At 43.3% G+C, this 19,921-nt stretch overlaps 1 protein-coding gene across 3 annotated transcripts in view; it reads right to left on the bottom strand.

Moving 5' to 3' along the window:
- The window catches only part of NDST2 (N-deacetylase and N-sulfotransferase 2), a 145,270-nt gene that overhangs the window by 18,856 nt on the left and 106,493 nt on the right, over window positions 1–19,921 (bottom strand). For all 3 annotated transcript variants that reach the window (XM_068398534.1, XM_068398536.1, XM_068398535.1), the window contains one exon: window positions 5,839–7,237. In XM_068398534.1, the coding sequence (XP_068254635.1) occupies window positions 5,839–6,831 (993 nt within the window). In that variant the 5' untranslated portion in view covers window positions 6,832–7,237. The remainder of the gene's footprint in view (window positions 1–5,838; window positions 7,238–19,921) is intronic.

The raw sequence follows: 19,921 nt of genomic DNA, 5'->3' as shown, positions 1-19,921 counted from the left end.
GGGAAGACCAGACAGGTTATTTCTGCAGCGCTACGGACGCTCTCAATGCTCTCTCTGAGGGAAGCAAGCTTTCAGCCTTTTCCCTAGAGATGCACTTAATTGTCTCTTCCTCCTCCCCACATCCTCACAGCAGTGGTGTCAAATGCAGCCTGGGACAAATTTCAAAGATCCCAGCTCCTCCATGGCCACATGCCTACCACATCCTTACCCCAGTCCCCACCCAAGAGTAATATTTTGAGAAATCTATGGTACATGACATCTCCAGAATCCCCACAAATGTAGGCAGTGCTTTCAAAAGGTGACATGCCAACAACACTGATGGCTGAAGCTTCCTTTGCTGCACAAGATCCAGAATAGGCAGTGGAAGGACAAGTTCCCCCCACGTAACCCCATAAGACACAGGGACTCATCTCACATATCAGGGAGCACAGACTAAAAGCTGTGCATCTCTCTACAGAGAAACACCTGTCTGCTCAGCTGGATGACAATACCACATCAAATTTGGGACCAACACCTTGAACATGTCGCCCAGTATCTTAGATGGGAAAGTGTCACTTTCTTTTCTTGCCTCCAGAGCTGTCCCAAGCCTCACCACTTCTATCTGTTGCCCTGAAAGGCACATCCAGTTCCTCAAGCTTGGGTAGGAAGATGAAGGGAGGAAAGACAGTGGTTAAGAGGCTTAGCATTCCTCTGCACAGAGGGAGATTTAAAGCCTGGCTGGGGTTACCACGACGACACATCTGTCTGATGATAAATCTCCAAAAAAGCCCTGCTCCAGCAGGCAGCAACCTTTTGTGTCCAGAGAGGGACTAGGGAGGAGCCGTGGGGTCCCCAGAAATTCTGAAACTATGAAGCCCTACGGAGTCCTGCTTTCCTGGCGGGTTTATTGCTAATCGTGTGCCATCCCTCTGCTGATGCTGGGTCCTTTTCACAGCCACATCCATAATGTGGCACAGCATAGGTTTGAAGAAACGACTTTCCCCTGCATAGGATAAAAGAGGCTAAAGGTGCCAAGTAAAATATTTTGAAATTTGTTTCAATGAATTATGCATTCACTGTTCCCTAGCACGCTGGTTCAAAGAGGTCTGTGAGCTGTAGTAAGGTGAAACAATACAGAAGCGGGAACAGGCTGGGAAGATGGCACTTCTCTCTGCTCCGACACCTTTGCACTCTGTTTCTCTTTTATAAAGTAGGATGAATATGACAGTACTAATAATATCTTACAGGTGACTCAGGTGGCATTTCATTTATATCCATAATGTGCTCTGAGATTCTTAAAACAAATAGGCCATAAAGAAATGTGGAGTAGGCTATCCATTAAGATATAAAATAGCTAGCCAGATGCAAACAGATCTTCAGGTGCATATTTAAGAAACTTAGTTGCTCATGTAGCATTTTAGCTATCCCCCATCTCTAAAAAGCAAAGTTTCTTTCCCTAGAAAACTGACCCTCCAATCCCTCCAAGTATTCATGTTTGATATTTTCTAACTATCTTCCATTCCAAAAATCCTTCCAAGATGCAGCAAGCTCACTAGCTAGCCAGAAATGCCCCTTCCCCAGCTAAGCTCCCTGCCAGAAGCTCAGCAAGGCTCACCCCAGGAAGGAACAGATGGGGTCTCCAAGAGATTCCCAGCACTGGCCACCAGCACTTATAAGCCACATCAAGGCCAGACCTGCTTCACGCTTGTCACAGTCTGTTAGAGAATATCCTCTGCAACTCACAACCTGTATTTCTGAGGCCTTTAGTACTTAATTGGGGCAGCCATGCTGCAGGCCCAAGTGACATACATCTACACTCCAATGCACATTTTTGGACACAATGCAAAAAAGGTCTAAGCTTCAGTCTGATGTTTGATGCCCATCACTTTAAAAAAGGCTTTTTTATAATCTCAAATTATAATAAATATTTACTTCTAAGTAAATGTTAGGGGAAAAAAGTTTAAAATTGTGCTTTTTGTTGCAACACAATTAAAAATCTATATAATCTCACTGATGGATCTGCAAAGATTTACTCAACAGTCACTACAAGCTCTTGATGCCACCCAGTGAAAGACAAGAAGTCTCCCAATGGGCTTAAAATTCTAGGAGCGAGGGAGAAATCAGGAGATGCCACAGCACCCTGACTGTATCCTCTTTAGGTTGCTTCTTTAGGACCTAAGCCTCTTCTAAGATGGCATGGTGTCCTTGGCATCACAATAATACAGGGCTAAACCTTCATGCAACTCTGCCTTTTTAGCTATGAAATTTTTAACTTCCAAAAATGTTTACAGATATTTCAGCTGATTCATACAAACCCTACATACTACCTCTCCTATCTCAGGTCCCTCTAAAAAGAGGCAAAAGAAAAGTGGGAAATAAGGTTGAAAGTCAGATGCTGGGAAGAGAGGATACCATGAGTCTAGGAAAACAGTACATGGACAAATGAAGAGAAACAGATGATAAAAAATGGAGGAAGAAAGCCAAGTGCTTTGACAGCCTCTTCTCAAACGCTCATGCAAAGCATGCTAGGAACGTGTTGCAGAAACACCTTCATAGGAACTGTCCCTGTGGACACTGGGCAGCACATTATCAAGAGGATTTTCTGCAGTTTTCTCACCATCCAGCAGTAGCGCTGGCATAGCTCAAAACAGTGCTGTCAAAAGAGAAAGCACACATGGTACTGGTATTTCTGCCTCCCCTACAATGTTAGAATAAGGGACTTAAAAACTGCTGAGTATTTTCACTTCAGGTAAGATCATTGTCTACAATTTAGAAAGGCAAGAGCTGGCTGACAGCCACCCTCACTAGATTCTGTCTCTTCCACCCTCACCATTCACAATCCAAAATGAAATGACTGTCCTTGATTTTCACTTAGCTTGCTCTCAGACTTGCTAGCAATGATTGCTCACTATTTATGCCCTTGTAGAGATTAACAGCAAAAGAGGCAAAAACTCATCTACTTAATCTTCTTTCCTCATGCCTAAAGACGACCAGGAAGGATCATAAAAGCCAGATCCTTTTGCATTAGAAACGGTTTGTCTTTGTTGGTCAGTTCCATGGAGGTTTGGTAAATTCTGAGGATTATGATTTTAGAAGAGACTGAATGTGGAATTATTGAGAAGAGAAGGGATTCTCTGAGATTTTGTTTTGTTAATTATGTGCAGCTCAAATCCCTGGTAAACTTTCCAAGGGAAAAACGTTTTCCTTGTGCAACTTCCAACTGTTTCACTTCAATTGAGGACTACAAGCTCCTGCTGCAGCCCTTCAGCAGAAATAGGAACTCAAGGGTTATCATCTTTAAAGTAAAAGCAAGCATGATTCCTTTTTTTCTTGTTCAAGAAGAAAGCTATTCAGTTCTCCTTTATGCAACACAAATAAAAACATTTCTCCTCTCACACAGGACATCTACCATGGGCATGCATTTGATTGTATTCAGCACTTTCTTTTAACAGTCATTTTGTCTGGGAAGCTCTCTGAACGTGGACTTGCATATGGCAAACAGGCTCACTGGGACAGCAGAGTCAATTTTATACCTTCACACAACATCCAATCTTCAAACCGCCACCCTGACCACTGTAATCTAAGCTTTAAGATAAGGAGCTGTGTGTTGAGATAAGAGCCCTGAAACAGAGCTTTCATATAAAAGGCTAAAGAAAATGCCAGCTGTCACTATTATATCCCCTTCTCTCCCCACGGTGAGAGGCTATGAACATATCCATGTAGTTATTTCTCTCTTTTAAAAAATAAAAATTCATTAACCTCTCATGCCTCTGCAATCTTTTAAATGGATAAATCTGGGTTTTATCTGCTTTGCCTGAGATTCTCTGCTTACTGATCACAGATTATTCCTCCATTTCACCCTGATAAAACCCGAACAAAGCATCTTCTGGAATTATCTTTTCTGGGTTTGTTTTTAACATCACTAGAGCAGTCTTTGTTTCCAAGAGCTTTGGCCACGTATCTCCTGTTTTCTCACATGGGTCTGTAACCTGCACAAACACTACAGAGGTGAGAATCTCTGCTGGTTTGGACTAGAGGGTGCAGGGCCTGATTAGGACCAAGATAAGACCGTGATCCTTCAAAAAAAAAAATCTTTCAGAGCATTTCAGCACCTCAAAACACAGGGACACTGCAGTGAAATGAATAAAATTTTAGGATTTTTCTTAAATAAGTGTTATATACAACTGTTCCATTTTTCTATACCTGTCTGCTTGGAAGCACTTTTTCTATACCTGTTTGCTTAGAGAGTTACGGTCAAAGGTGGCTTTAAAGAATTATTAAAGAATGAAGCAAGTAAAATAAATAATGGCATGCAATTAGAGCTGCTTCAGGCATGCAGCTTCAAATGAGCTGAGAAGATAAAGCTAGCTCCAAAGAGAATGCAAGGGTTTCCTTTTCCCCAAGCTAAACTTGGGATCAGAAGCAGAACTTAAAATCTCAAAGACCTGAAAAAATGGAAATGAACTGAGATACATCTTGCATGGATGCATAAAAAGTGTAGAAAAGTTGGTAAGACTCCCAGTGAGGTAGAAGAGTGCTCTTGGGAACATGTAACTGATGAGGTTCAGTTCAGGTAAGGGGACACGCACAAACAACAGTATTTTGGTTTATACCTTTGCCTCAAATGTTCTGTGCCCTTGGATGAAAGGTTAAAGGGTGCTTCACTCTGAAGTTGTTTTGGAAACACGCTAAGGCAGCTGCTGTCGCAGGCTTATCATCATCATGGCTGGTACCCAGGGAACTCCATCCAGGACCTATCTAAGGGCAAGTGCTAAATGGCAATCCAGAGTGAAAGGCCTGGGGCCTCACACCTCTGGGAACAACCTCAGCACACCTGGAGAAACGGGCAATGCACCTGCCTCAATGGCTACAAACCAGAACTGATGTGGAAGATACAAAGGCAAGTCGTTGGCTCCATGAGGCAGCATACGTACACATATCACACACTCGGGAAAAGGAGAACATTTCATCACATACTTTCAAAGACACAGGGAATTAGAAGGGGCACTTAGTTTCTTACCTTCTTCTTATTTGTTTTCTCCTTTGCCTGTCTCGCTTCCCTCTCCTCCACAAAATCTCTCTCTCTGTGCCTTTCCCATATCCTTCCCTAATAGGTCACTGTATTACTCAAGGAACCGCCAAGAAAAGCAAACCACAAAGATGGCGTCTCTCTTTCCCAACCATGAGGCCACAGAGATGGTTCTCATGAAGGCTTGGTCTGAGCATGTTTCCCTGGTGAGTTTTTGGATATTCCTTGCCTAGGGGTGGGGGGTGCTGGTGGAACATATGAGGGGGGTGTAACAAAGGGTAAGACAAAACCTTTCTTTTCCCAATTTCCCTATTTGGTTATGTCCAGAAAAGCTAGATGGCTAAAACATAGATCATAGCAGTTTATATCACAAGGACTGGCCTACAGTTTTGAAATATAATATATACAGTTTATACATATCATAATAAATAATAATATAATAAATACAGTTTTTCTATTCTAACACAACTTGCCTTTTCCTTTTGAAAGGTACACTTTACAGCTACAAATAGGCTGACAGAGGAAATCTGCATATGCTTGTTCCCTGTGTTAAAGAGGAGACAGGATAGACCAGCACAGAAATCCTCCTCTTAAATTCAGAGAGGCCAGCTACAGGTCCCAGAATGAAAACTGTTCCATTTAAACCTGCAAAACTGTTGAGGGCATCACACACGGTGCCTCAGCATCTTTGCAGGCTACTTCTCTGTTTAAGATGAGAACAATTGCAGCAATCAACTCTTTCACTCAAATTAAATGCAACCTTGACTTTACTGGCATACCACACACACTAGAACTTTCTCTGGGGCCTGTAGTTATTCTGGGGATTTTACCTCTACATCAGATACTTTCATGCGAGTGCCCTCTTTTCCCACAAATATATCATCAATGTCGACGAGGATATAGCGATCAAGTGTGAGACACAGGCGCTTGCCAGTCAAGTAGGCTATGGCATCCACGAAAATGAGTTTGTGCAGCCAAAAATTGAGGTTATTGCCGAAGAGAACCCGCTGGATCCCATCATGCAGACCCAGGTCCTGCACCACTGTGGCATGCAACGCTTTGTGGGTAGCCAGGTGAGGAATGGACTCCGAGGACTTCGTGCTGGCCAACAGCACCGGCTCGTAGGTGCTGTGGTTTGACTGGAACACAGTCCAGTCATCACCAGGCAGAGGACCCTGCTCCACCTCATTAGCCCGGGTGACGTAGAGCAGGGGAGCACTAGGGTTGATGTGATAGTCCCGCAGCCCCAGGTTGGAATGTAGGAAAAGAGGGAAACCCTTGAGCTGTGCACTGAGCAGGCTGTTCTCGTTGGCTTTGAAAAAGCCTATAATCCCTACTCCATACTCTACACAGTATTTGTCCAGCAGCTCTCGGTTCCAAGCATCTAGGTTCACATATTTAAGGATGTTCTCATAGATAATAAGAGCGTAGCGTCCTCTATCTTTGTCCGTCAGTGTGGGCATATCCCCTTTGCCAGGGGCGATCTCTGTCCTGTATTTAAACCGGCTAGATTCCAGGATGGCCACTATTTCCTGCCCCAGCTGAGAGTAAATGCTTTCCACAAAGACTAGCACCACAGGATCTGTGCGTGAGGTGTCCACAGATTTTGTGAGTCTCCAGCTGGCTTGTGGTGGGATCAAGATGCGGTGCTGGTTGCTGCAGTCACTGAAGGGCAGGGGTGGTGGCTCCTTGATTTTGGGACTGTTAGTGATGTAGTAAGCCAGGACGCACATGGAGATCAGACTGAAGGCAATGAGCAGCAGTATCAATCTGTGGAGCTCCAGCTGTCGCACATGCCGCACTACTTTCCACAACTGAATCATGGTGAGGCGGGCTGCCCACCCCCTCCTCACACTCTGCACCCACGTTGCTCTTGAAATCTCCAGTGCCGCCGTGGCAGTACCCAGCAGCAGTTCACAAAAAAAAAAGAGCAGTTGCGGTGAGAGACAAAGCTAAAGCAAACAGCTACAAGGCTAGACTCCCAGGGATCTGCCATTTATCTCAAGTAACCATGGCCCTCAATTCCCATGGCTCTTTTGTGTGCTTCCTCCTGTTCCTCTCCTCTCACTCAGGAAAGTCTTTTGGAGGAACGAGGTTTCCTGAATCTCGTCTCCAACAGCAAATCAGTCTGTCATCCTGTGCACAAACAGTTTCAGCTCAGCCCTCCCAGGTGTCCCGTTTCTCATTTAGCTGTTTCGCATTCACATGATGACACCTTCACTTTGCATCCTGCAATTTAAAAAGAAAAAGTCAATTCTCAGTATGGATTCATGGTATTTAACAGGTTTGAGATTAAATGGCAGGATCAGCAGGTGCTAGGTGGGCAGCATCACTTGCCTGTCAGCAGGCAGACATGTTCCCTGGGAAGTGACACACACCACTTGTGCGGGAGCTTGGCAGAACAACCGCAACGGCCTTTGGAAGAAAGGTCCTGACAGCGCACAGGGACTCAGCATTTGCCTTGGGTGAGATTCTCACACACTACAGCAAACAGAGCTGGTGTATCTGGCCTTTCCCCACTCCACGGTATGCCACTGAACAGAAAAAATAAACCCCTTTTATTCTAGCCTATAATTCAAAATTATCAAGAGCAGGAGAGAGCCCTCACATTCTCTGTCTTGTCCTGTTCTCATACTAATGATGACATGTCCAAGTCCTTGCCAGTGATTTCCTAGGGCCTCAGGATATGGCTGTCCCGAACACAGCAGGATGCCTCGAATTCCCACCAGCTCTCTTGTCCCACAGCTCCCGATTTCCATGGTTCCCACCCCTCTCTACAAGGCAGCCCCACTTGTCCTGGGAACTCATGTTCTTCCAGGACTCTCAAAACACAGCTCTGGAGAGGCATCACCCCTCAGACATCACGAAGCTGGTGGCGGGGTGGGGGGCACAGGCTGCCCATGCACTGCACACCTAATTGCTGCCAATTGATTCAGTGGCAGTTGGAAATATCTCCTGAAACCTTCCTCACCTTCCCTCATATGTCACTGAAGGGAATGAAGCCAGTTTTAAATCACCAACAGCATGACATAAATTTGGGTTGGTATCAAATATGTGAAAGCTTCTTGTTACGAAGCTCTCACCTCCTGTTTTGTGTTTATGACAGCAAACTATTTCACCATATGTTGTTATTTTTCCAGGATAAAATGCTCAACAAAGCCAACAAACACCAAGCCTTCTAAAACACAAACATCAGGGAAAGTAACTAAATTGCTCCTTGGTTTAAAAATACAATCAAATCACTGTGTAGATTTCTCTCCCTTACCCGAAGTGTGACTTAACTACAGCAACACCACCTAGGTATGTATTACTTGTGATACAGGCACATTTTTGGGGAGCACCTGCTGCCCGTCCCAGCACAGTGCAAGGACACCCTGAGTGCCAGATGTTGCTCAGCAAGTCAGTCATGCCCAAAATGCGCTCTCTGTACAAGTTAAAAACCCCCCGTTTTTCTCTCAAGACCTTTCTTACTCACCCCCCCCCACTCCTGCAGACATGTGCTCCACCACGTACAATCTCCCTAACCACCTGCTCAGCTGGCACAGCCTACAACACCAGGAGGCACAAGAGCAACAATAACAAAAAGTACTACCAAAAGAGTTCTTTGTCCTTTCTCCATTTCTCCCATTTTTGAGTCTTTTTGTTACTATCATCCTGATAAAACAAAGAATATTAGAAGACTAGTTTGTCCATGAGTTTAAGACAGACATAAGGTTTTTGTATAGTAAAGTCAGGATTAACAACTAGCTCCACCAGAACAGAAACTGCTTGTGAGACAGATGCTTATTTTGCTCCACCAGAAAAGAAATCACTTGCAAGACAGATGCTTATTTTGTAATGTGTATTACTAAACAGAAAAAAATCCTTCTGAGTCAGGGAAAATATCAGTTCACAGATGAGACCAAAAGCCCCACTCTAAAGACTCCCACCAGGCTGTTTTCCAAACTGCTGGTGCAGCTTGAAGCAGAGACAAAAAAACCCAAGCAGATTTTATATGAAGAGATATAATATTGCTAACTTTGTGACAGCAGATGGAAAGGAGTCAGAGTGCTCTTTACACAAGCCTTATAATGTTCATTAGAGTATTATCTCAAATAACTTCTATGCTATAAGCTCAGCAGAGCAGGGACTGGCTCCTGTAGTGCACAATGAAACCTTAGCCCCGATGAGGTCTTCAGAATAGCTGTAGAGTGTGAATGTGAAATACATTACAAAAATAATTTTCCACTGGAGAAACTGAGACACAGCAAACCTTATTGAAGGTCACACTGCAAGGCAGCAGATGAATCAAGATTTTTAAAAAAATAATCTCTGTTCCCCAGACTCCAAATGGATGGAGCCTCCACTCCCAAATGGCCCTCTGTAATGACAGAGCTGGCTTTGGAAATCCAGCTCAGTCAGCGACAATGTTTTCTTCAACACAGACAACCAATCATCTTTCAGTTTTGTCTCTACATACAGTTAACTTTTTATTGGAAAAAGGACAAGGGAGAGAAGGGGAGAAATTACTACAGGAAGATATAAAAAACAGAGTTCAGGTAGTGTTTTCCTTTTTTTGTTACTGAAGTGACAACTGATTTTGAATGCATGACTCTCTGGACTGAATGAAGGATACAGCTTGTAATTCCAGTTCTAGTCAAGTTCAGTCCCAGTCATACACTGGGAGTACCAGTGTACCAGCATAGTACCCAAAAACATGCCACCTTTCAAAAGCAACCAGGAACCTTTCTACCTCCACAATGAGCCTTTCCCATCCTACTGACTCGGCAAGGAAGGCCCTGATGCTACCACCCTCATGCTTGGCATTAGAGCTCCACAATCACATGGAACTGCAGAGGCAGGAGTCATCGGAGGCAGAATTCAGCAGGGCAGAGAGAGGTTAGAAAGAAACATATAATAAATGCTGTACCTTTTTTATGAGGTGAATTCCCTGCAAGACACAACATATACACAGCTCCATGCATATCAGCTACTATGAGAAGCCATCTTCATTCTACTCCTGTGCAACAACTTCAAGCAAAACACTCCACTCAGATTCCTTACGTACTCGATTTTGACCGAGAAGGTTGAGAATTGCAAGTCAGTGTCTTCCCAAATAGCTCACATCCTTTTGCTTTTTAAACCCATTGGATAAAATAGAATAATTAGACTATTTTGTATTCAAAGATTCACTATCTTAACATGTATTAGACAAGAAGTTGTTTTTGCAGGAGAAAATAATGTAAAGAGGGACTTATAAGCTCAGGAGCCCACGCATTGCCTGCAGAAATTTCCAAGTCAGTGTTTCTGGGGTAGAATTTGTAATCTAAACATCACTGTAACAGTAAGAAAACCAAGAGTATGCTGACCTACGCAAAAGCCTGGCAAGTACTGCACTACTTTTACAAGTCTTTACCCCCAAAACATCAACCTGGAAAACACTTCTCTTCCCTGGTTACACTCACTCACCTCTCCAACTTCATTTTTAGTGTTGAACTGAGTCTCTATTTTGCAAAGAGCTGTAGCTTCAGTTTCCTGGTTATCAGTTTAAAGATGAAAATCACAAGACAACTGGATTATTCTGTAGAATAAGGATGAAACCAGAGTTTAAGATAGGCTGCCACACCTGCAGTGCCCAGCTGAGGGGCAAGAGGGAGAGGAACCCCCTTTTGCTGGGCACTTCTGAATCACAGCAGTGTTTTTGATAACAATGACTCCATTCAAGCCTCCAGCAAAGCTCCCAAACAAGCCCCCATTTGTTACATGGGTGAGCTCAAAAAAACAAATTAAAAAAAAAGGCCCGTATCAGATTGCTGCTCAAGAATCTGTCAGCTCTGATCTCTTTAACAAGACTTCACAGCCAGAGGGCATGCCAGCTGGCACGGTATGCATTTAGCTCTTTGGGGACCACATCAGCTGGTTTAGGTTCAAATTAAAAGAAAAAAAATAGCAACAAAACAAATATACCAAGGCAAATTTATATTAAAAGGTGAGAGCGCTGTCAGAAACCACCCATATCCAAAACACAAAGTCCAGAAAGGTCTATACTGGAGAAAAAAAAAAGAAAGAAAAGAAAAAAAAAAACCACACTGAAAATTGCTTCCTCTTAAAGGAAAAGAAAATACCTGTGTCCTCTTTTGAGATCAAACTCCTTGGAATCTAACACCACAAAACCCCCAAGTTTATAGATAAATTAAGGTCCATTCCGAATGCCTGCCAGGACTGCTTGAGCGCGAATTGCAGGAGGCAGCAGTCAGAATACATAGCAAGGATGAAGTGTTTCACTGGTGCAAGGACGCAGGCTCAGCGGGCTCCCATCCTGCTAGAAAAGCATTGCTGGATCAAAGAGCATCATCTGTAAGGTCAACTATCTCACAAATCACCAGCATTAAGACAAACACGTTATAAAACTTAGGATGTTCTGTTTCCTAGCGATATGTGAAACATAAACTGTTTTGTGAATTATCAGCTGCTAAGCCACATGGCAACTGATGTGATAAGAAAGCAAGACAGCAATCAGATTTGTGTGGTTTTAATGTCTGATCTCCAGATATTTCCAATGCTTGGAAATTACTGTGGGGGATCAGTATAAATGCTCAAGACTGGTCCAAAACCAGTGACCAGAATGTATGTATGTGGGGCTGCTGGTACACTCATGCCAAGGCACATGGAAGATAACGGGTGTCATTTGACCCCTTTATCAAGAACTTCTGTCATACAAGCTCCTCCCTAGCTGAGCCACAGGAGGTCTTACCACCCTAAAAAACAGTGTCACGAGTACATTTCCCCAGCCTTTTTTTTATTCATAATACAACTCCTCTTTCTGGAACACACAACAGCAGGATCTTGCCTTTGCCCACAACAGCTCTAATTCAGAGGTCTTTCTTCCGCACTTCCTGCGAGAGGGTTGCTGTCTTGGGCCCCAGAGGGACTGCAGTAATTGAGTTACACTGTAATCAGAGAAGGAATCTGATTGATTTTCCAACCCATTCCACTTTAATGGTGTCATCATGACAGAAAATTCCTCATCTGTCTGCTTGATTGCGCAACACCGCAGCCCCTCCCCTGTCTGTGGTGCCAGGCCTCCAGGTAACAGCCCCCCTCTCTCATGAAGGTGGTGAACCTGGCAAGTAATCTCAGCAGAACACAGCAAAAGAATTAGCAGACCCTCAGGAGAATGAATGCTGGTTGTATTTCACATATTGGATTAAAAAAAAATACTGTGGAAATCACTGCCACATTGTAATGTAATTGCCAACCAAGCTCATTTTTGGGCTCTGAGCGGGTGTTTCAGCTAGCACCCACTGCCAGCCAAATCCTGCGGTGAGAGACTGCCCAAGGAATACAAAACTCAGATCAAAGAGGCAAGAAACACTAATGGTGCCCGTGCTGCCCCAGCAGACAGGCTTGCAGCCTCCACCCAGTGCTGCGCTCTGCTTCGGCAAGTCCCCATGCAGGGATGGGCCTCTCTCCGAACAGCCCTGTGGTAAGCCAGAAAGCTGCCAGCTGGCCAGCAGGATGAAACGTGTCAGTCTGATATAAGAGCAGAAGAACTGTGCAATGAAGTAATAATTTTTTTTTTTTTTTAAATCATCATCCCCAGGCAGGTACGTAACTTCACACCTTCTGCAAGAGCAACAAACTGCAGTCTGTGCTAAACAGACCTGCCTGCTGGAAACCCAGCTGCAGGCTTGAATTTACCCTTGTGCCAGTGCAAGGAAGTTTGAAGGTACATGAAGGCACAGATCTTGGAGAGGCCGGCTCATGCTGCCAGGCCAGCTCCACAGCGGGCTGCACAGGGATCCCGTGACTCCTGAAAGGTTCTTGCTGTTGGGATACATGATACATGTTGGGCCCCCCACATAAGAAGGACATGGAGCTGTTGCAGCGAGTCCAGAGGAGGGACACAAAGATGATCACAGGGCTGGAGCACCTCTCCTATGAAGACAGGCTGAGAGAGTTGGGGCTCTTCAGCCTGGAGAAGAGAAGGCTTCGGGGAGACCTCATAGTAGCCTTCCAATACCTGAAGGGGGCCTACAGGAAAGCGGGAGAGGGACTTTGTACAAGGGCATGTAGTGACAGGACGAGGGGTAATGGTTTTAAACTGAAAGAGGGCAAATTTAGGTTAGACACTAGGAAGAAATTCTTTACTGTGAGGGTAGTGAGACACTGGAACAGGTTGCCCAGAGAAGTTGTGGCTGCCCCCTCCCTGGCAGTGTTCAAGGCCAGGTTGGATGGGGCCTTGAGCAACCTGGTCTAGTGGAAGGTGTCCCTGCCTGTGGCAGGGGGGTTGGAACTAGATGATCTTTAAGATCTTCCAACCCAAACCATTCTACGATTCTATATATCCCTTCCACTGACAACCTAGTTTGCAGCAGATCTTTGTTCTCTTACTCCTTTACAGTACAAAAAAAGAAACAACAGGTGTAGTATTTCCCCTGCCAGTGACAGAGGCATGGCCCAGCACTACCTGCTAGCAACGTAAACCAATCCTTTCCTCTGAAAACTAAAAGGTCCTCCTTGTAAGAGCTGCCAAGAAATCTGGTTTTCAGCTCCCTGCCTTCTCCCCATCATGCTACACTCACTGCTTAGGGTCACTACAACTGACCTCACGAAGTTTCAAAAGCAAGGGAATTTCAAACTTTTACACTGAGATATTCCCTCAAGTTGAACGTCAGCACCACAAGCCCCTACATGTTTCACTGTCTCGACACAGGACAAATTTGGGAAGGGAAAACAGCTGTCTTGTTTTTCAGCCTGCCTAAAGATCAGATGTGCAAATCAGGAACCCGAAGAATTGTTTAAAAAACAAACAATCGAATTTCAGCCTTCAACAGTTGCTGATGCTATCTACTAAATAAAAATAATATGTAGCTTGGCAGCTGCACACCTTTGCTGGAATGAAAAGGAAAGACTATAAGTATTGTGGCAGTGGAAGTGCTCACAGAAGTCAGAGCTTTCCATCAGCTGAGGGTATGTAACTGCTCTGGGGCTGCACAGGTCTCTGCAATGCAACTGCTCATATGAGAGAAAGGAGGCACTTTCCTCAAAGATAACCAAAGGAGCATCCCCACTTCTTTATTTTACGTGCTACTGAAGCTCTAACACCCAGGTATCAGGCCACCACAAGAACTGCGGATTCATTCTGGTCTTATCCTTCCTTCTATTTTGTGCCTCTCCTGACACGTAGGTCTGTGCACGCTCTGACCCTAACCCTTTTTCCAAACCAGGTGATGATGTGAGACACAAGCTCCTTTCTGCAGCCAGCCACTTAGAGCTGTGGGACAGAGAGCTAGAGTTAGCGCAGTTCAGAGCCTGCCACACAAGGGGTACTCCAAGTTGCTCTCCAATCCCGTCCAGGTGGGAAGTGAGTATCTCAATCACCTCAAATGGTGGGAACCCACCATCTTCAGCCTCCTCTTTACATCAGTAGTCAACAAGTATACTCTATCACGGCAGAACATCTTCAGCTCAACTGTGAGAACAGGAAATAAATGCAGTTCTTTCCGCATTAGATATGGACAAGGATCTAATTTCCATTCCCTCACGCACCCTGCTTATCACAATTCAGATAAATGATCCTGCTTCAGAAAGCAAAACATCTTCTCTGCTGTCTTAAGTAACTTAAACTGTGGCAAAAACAAGACAACTCAGTGTCAGTCAGAGCTGAAGTGTCTCAATATAGAAATGTACGTTATGAGAGTTTATCTGCAATTGCTATGAAAGCAGCCTAACCATCCTTCGAGCTACACTTGAAAAATTTCACCCCAATTAGCAAGAGGCTGATCTTCTGTATTCAATTGCTTCCTCCTGTCAGGTAACACATAGTAGCTAATCTTCTCTTCCGATCTATTTTATCTCGGAACATATGATAGTAGGGGACAGGTTAATACTGTTACACTAAAAGTTCGTCCAAACTGACACCAGAAGAAAGCTGTTAAGTATGCTCTACCAAAGCATAAAACCTCAGGAAAGGTTCTTGTGCTTACCTGTTCTTGTGTATTTGCACCAATATTCACACAGTCAGAATTTGCTGAGCATGTAAAAGAACATGTTCCCCAGCTACGTACAGCAGCTCCCTCCTGCCTGCCTTCACCTGAGGTTGTCTATTCAAAAGGCTTCCACCCAGTATAAATCTAATGGCACATCTCCCAGTCTTTGTAAGTTTCCTGGACTCAGAAAACAAAATATTCACATTTTTGCTGGCTTGGCTATTGCAAGACAGTTTTTAAACAGTGCAAACTCACTTCAGAAAGAGGGGAAAGTGATAGAAGCAAGCTATAAACCTGGCCTAGCAAAATCAAAATGAATAAAAACAAGCAAAGGGAAGATGAGTGGAACGAGTGGAAAAGGGATGACTTGAGTTCTATGCAGATTACACAGGCTGGCTGAGACCGTGGTTTGGAGGCCTGGGTTTTGCAAGATAGGAACAAATGCGAAGTGCTCTACTGCCCTCACTAAGCCTCCATGGCCACCTGTGCAATGAAAATCATCATCTGTTTTTTTCACAAGGGTTATGGCAGAAATAGATCTTGAGGGGGAGAATCCGTAAGGAAGACTGTCAGGGCCCAACAGCCTCTGAATGCCCTGCCCAGCCTCCACCTACTGACCTGCAAGCTGCACCTGAGCTCAGGCTGTGACCTGAACTACATTACAAGTATGCTCTGCCTTGCTGACCTGACTTTGGACCTGCCTGATACTATGGACTCATCTGGTGATCACTGGATTCTAGGTTGAACTTGGTGGCTGTCACTGACCACCTCTATTTGTCTTGTTTGGGTACTGTTGCTGAGGATGCTGCGTGTGTCAGAGGAGGAGGAGGGTGGACGGAAACCCCATGCATGGTGGGTCAGGGCAACTCCAGCCTACTGGAGTCCTTATGGCCTTGATGGACTCTGCAGCAGCTTCACAAACACTAGTAAGTTTTCAATCCATGAAGGATGTGTAACTGACAGCAGGAGGGAGAAACATGGTGATAAGGAGTTGTGGCTATTGTTAGACTTCCCTGTCTTAATGTGGGTGGAATTATTTAATTTTCTCTCAAACCATCTGTGTTTGTAATGGTTACAAAATCAAAGTAAACCAGGCAATGCACACTTATTTCCACACCACAGTTTACACTATGCCATGTTCACTACATTTTTACACAAGAATTTCAATCCTGTACCTTGTTCCCCTTTGTAGAAACTTTGTTTTTAGACAGTCAACACAGAACAATAAAACTTATTTCAAAAGACATCTCAAATATATTAATTCATTTTAAACTGTAATTATCCATCACTAGTTCTTCACTCTCCTCCCATTTTATAGACTTAATTGCTAAAGTGGGTGCTACATTCTTACATTTGTAATTAGTCAACTCATTACAAGTAGAATTTTTTTCTACTATGATGTTGCATCTTTAAAATACATCTTTTAAGTCCAGGACCTCATTAGCAGCCTAATCAATAGTACAAACTCAGGAACAAAAGCTGCCATACTTGCAATCAAATCTACCCTCTGATAAAACCGAAGTTTTGTCAGGAAAGCTCAAGAATTTTGAGCAAAATGTACATCTCCATTATGGCCTGCAGCTGAAGACAAAAGGATCTGGGCACTGAAAACTGCAAGGTGCCCAATTATGGGTTTTAGAGACTAAATCAGCTATCTTGGAGACTGTTTTCCAAAATGTACAGGTAGTAAAATTCCCAATAAAATGCATTCAACTACTGCAAATCTGATTAATTTTTCATTATTAACATGGAACCTATTTATGTTTTGAAATAATAAATTGTTTTTTCCATTAAGAAATTTAGTTTTGAAGTCCACCTTTCGTTACTGATAATGAAAAAATGTATACATAACCTTCATGTTAAAATTAATGGGGTTAGTCTTGTGTGCCATTTTGCAAGCTTGTATAAGTATCTACAGGATTAAACAATTATGGAACTATTTCTGTTTCATACACAGCAGTAAGATATAAGATCAGATATTATCAGAAGTGAGACTTAAGAAAACAGAAGTATTCAGAACAATTTATTATGAAACTTAGTCTAATGCAACATTAATGTTTTTCAGGGTTTCTTTTTCTTTCTTAATAGATCTTCAACTTGGTTCAAATAATGGAATTGAAAACAGAAAATCCCAGTAACCTTTTAAAAAAATCAGTGATCAGATTGCCTTGTCTCAGTTGAAATGGAAAGAACAGAATTTCCAGAAAAGTGAAATTTTCTGCAGGGGGAAACATGCATCAGCCGGCATGGCAAGGTGTTCAGTAGGAAAGAGAACCCACTTCTCTTGGTCTAGCTTGGTAGAAGGTATTCAGCCTATAAAACACACGGCAAAAAACCCGATGACTTTATCTACCACTTGCATACAACAACATAACCACTTACCAGCACGTAGTTTTACTAACATGATGGGTCTTCTGCTTTTCTGCAATGTTTTCGTGGTAAGACTTGTTCCACAAACAAGGACACAAAAATGCTTTATAAACAGCACGCAGATACATCTCCATGCATGCCTCTGTGAGCTTGTCCATGCTAGGAAAATAACAGCACGGCACCACAATTACCATGGTAGTGAAGCTGTGCAATGGCAGTAATATTACTGAGCACCACCAGATCTGCCCAGAGCCCTGTGATTTCTACGACCATTTCATGCAAGTCGATAATCACAGCTGAACTTTGCCTACACAGACAGGCTAGCCGATGGCACTTGCTGTAATACGGGCACTAATTTTCCACAGCCTAGCAATTACTTTAAGATAAAACATGGCTGTTCTTTAATAGAATACAGAAAATAGTGAACTGAGTGAAAAATTCTGCACAGAAAATGGGAAGGGAAATTTATTACTAATCATTGTATAAAGAGCTAATGCAAACAATGCTCAACAAAACAGAGGCACATACACTCCTTTATCCTGCCATACGTACTATCTCACATTAAGAAACATGATCCAGAACAACAGATATAGGAAGGAAAGCATACAGAGAGACAATTAGTCAAGTAAACAACTTGGGAATGATTGCTGGAAGAAACGGGTTCGCAAGAGCAGAGAGAGGGAGGGAGGATTTGGCAGCAGAGACTGGGAGACTGTTCCAGGAATAGGAGGCAGCACGAAACAAAATGCAAAGCTGAGAGTAGGAGGAAAAGATAAAGGGAGGAGTGCACAGGGAGTCAGAGGGGAGTAGGAGAAAATGACAGCTCACATTGCTTAAGGAGGCAGAAACATAGTGCCTAAAGACAGAATTTGCTTGAGACATTAGGTCTAGCTTGCCTACTTTTAAAAACATAGGTTCTTTAATAATCAAAAGAAGTAAGGTCTAGAAGGCTTAACAGTTCATCTTCAAATATGAATTTCCAGCAGAAATTACACTATCATGCTTACAGCTTATGTATTTAATGCTGATGGAGGAGGGCTCAGACAGGCTGCAAGTCTAAAATTCACCATGTCTTGAAATATTCTGGACACACCACAACATTATTTCATCCATATCCTGACTAAAGCCACTGCTGGTTTGGTTGTGAAAATCTAATACAGTTGCAGTACTGCCTAATTGCATTCATCCCTTCCCTTTGTCCAGCCAGAAGCATTTGGGAGCACGAGGCAGCACGGACTGCTTTAGGCAGGGAAGTTGCCTCAACTACATCCTTACAGTGCTTTCTGCCCGTTCCATGGTAAACCGCTTCCCATACAGAGACAAAGGCAGTATTAGCTAGCTGACAGTGTAGATTCATTAAAGAATACCCACAATAAAACATTATAAACACTGAAATTTCATCATTAATGTTGAAATCTCAAGTACAAATGTGCTAACTGATCTCAGTGAGGTAACAGATATTTTATAGTTTTCAGATCGCTTAACACTAAAATCTCGTGCACAGATGTGATGGAAGAGAAACAACCACATTTAGGGCATTCAAGTAATTCAAACTCAACTTTGCAGCAACACTATAACTAAATAATTAATGCTTTTTAGTAGCCCCAGATTAGATTAACACTATACTTCCAGACAAGATTTTTTCTTCTTTTTCTACTCAACATTGCTGCAAAGGGGAGAGTAAAGGTAGCCTGGATATCCAAACTCTGATTTTTCTTATCTTTGTCATTGTAGCCAAAACACAGGAATAAATAATTTTTAGCTAGACAGCAACTTTGAAGAGCTATAATTATCTTAATAAAAAAGACACCGTGGTAAACATATTTTAAAATTTTAGACATTAATTTTAAAGAAATACACCAATTAATTTTAACTCTAATTATTTGTTCTACTTAATTCTCACATAATTTATTTGGTAGCTGGAATATAAAGATTACAGCTCTTTGGAAGACATGCTCTGTTTTCTTACACAATAAAAAAAGGAAGCCTCTACTGGAATTGTAAAATTCAGTCTTCATTATGAATCTGGGTTAGTGTTTCTGCAATAATTTGAAACACTTTGACTTTGTCCTCACTCTCCCGTGAAGTGCTAAGTGGCTTGCAGAACATCTGTGATTGCAAGTGTTAATGGGAAGCACATTCAAAGGACCTACTGACATTTTGATACCTGTAGCAAGAATCCTGTCCCGGTGCTTTTATGCTGATTTTTGCTCATATTCCCCTTTGCCTGCCTGTATTTCATTTCTGCAACCAATTTATCTGACACGACCAGGCAGCATCTCGAGGCAGCTGCCTGCTGCTGGATGCAACCCAGCGTGCTGGCTTTGCTGCCTGACTCCCTTCTCAGCTGAGGGGGGCACGGGCAAGTGTGCAAATTCACCAGTATCCCCCCCACCCTGGCCAGGAGAGCAGACCTGCACACCCCTCTCCTCCTTGGCCAAAATGGCCTGCCAGTTTGATAAATGCATTGGCCATTCCAGCTCTGGAAAGCCACCGATGTGGCTCTCGGTTTCAACCCCTTGTTTCCCTCTGCTCAGCGGGGCAGCCCCTTGGCAGCAGTGCCAACAGACGA

Source organism: Nyctibius grandis, chromosome 4 (assembly GCF_013368605.1).
Source record: "Nyctibius grandis isolate bNycGra1 chromosome 4, bNycGra1.pri, whole genome shotgun sequence".
In the NCBI taxonomy this organism is placed as follows: domain Eukaryota; kingdom Metazoa; phylum Chordata; class Aves; order Nyctibiiformes; family Nyctibiidae; genus Nyctibius; species Nyctibius grandis.
This window is presented reverse-complemented; position numbering and strand designations above follow the sequence as displayed.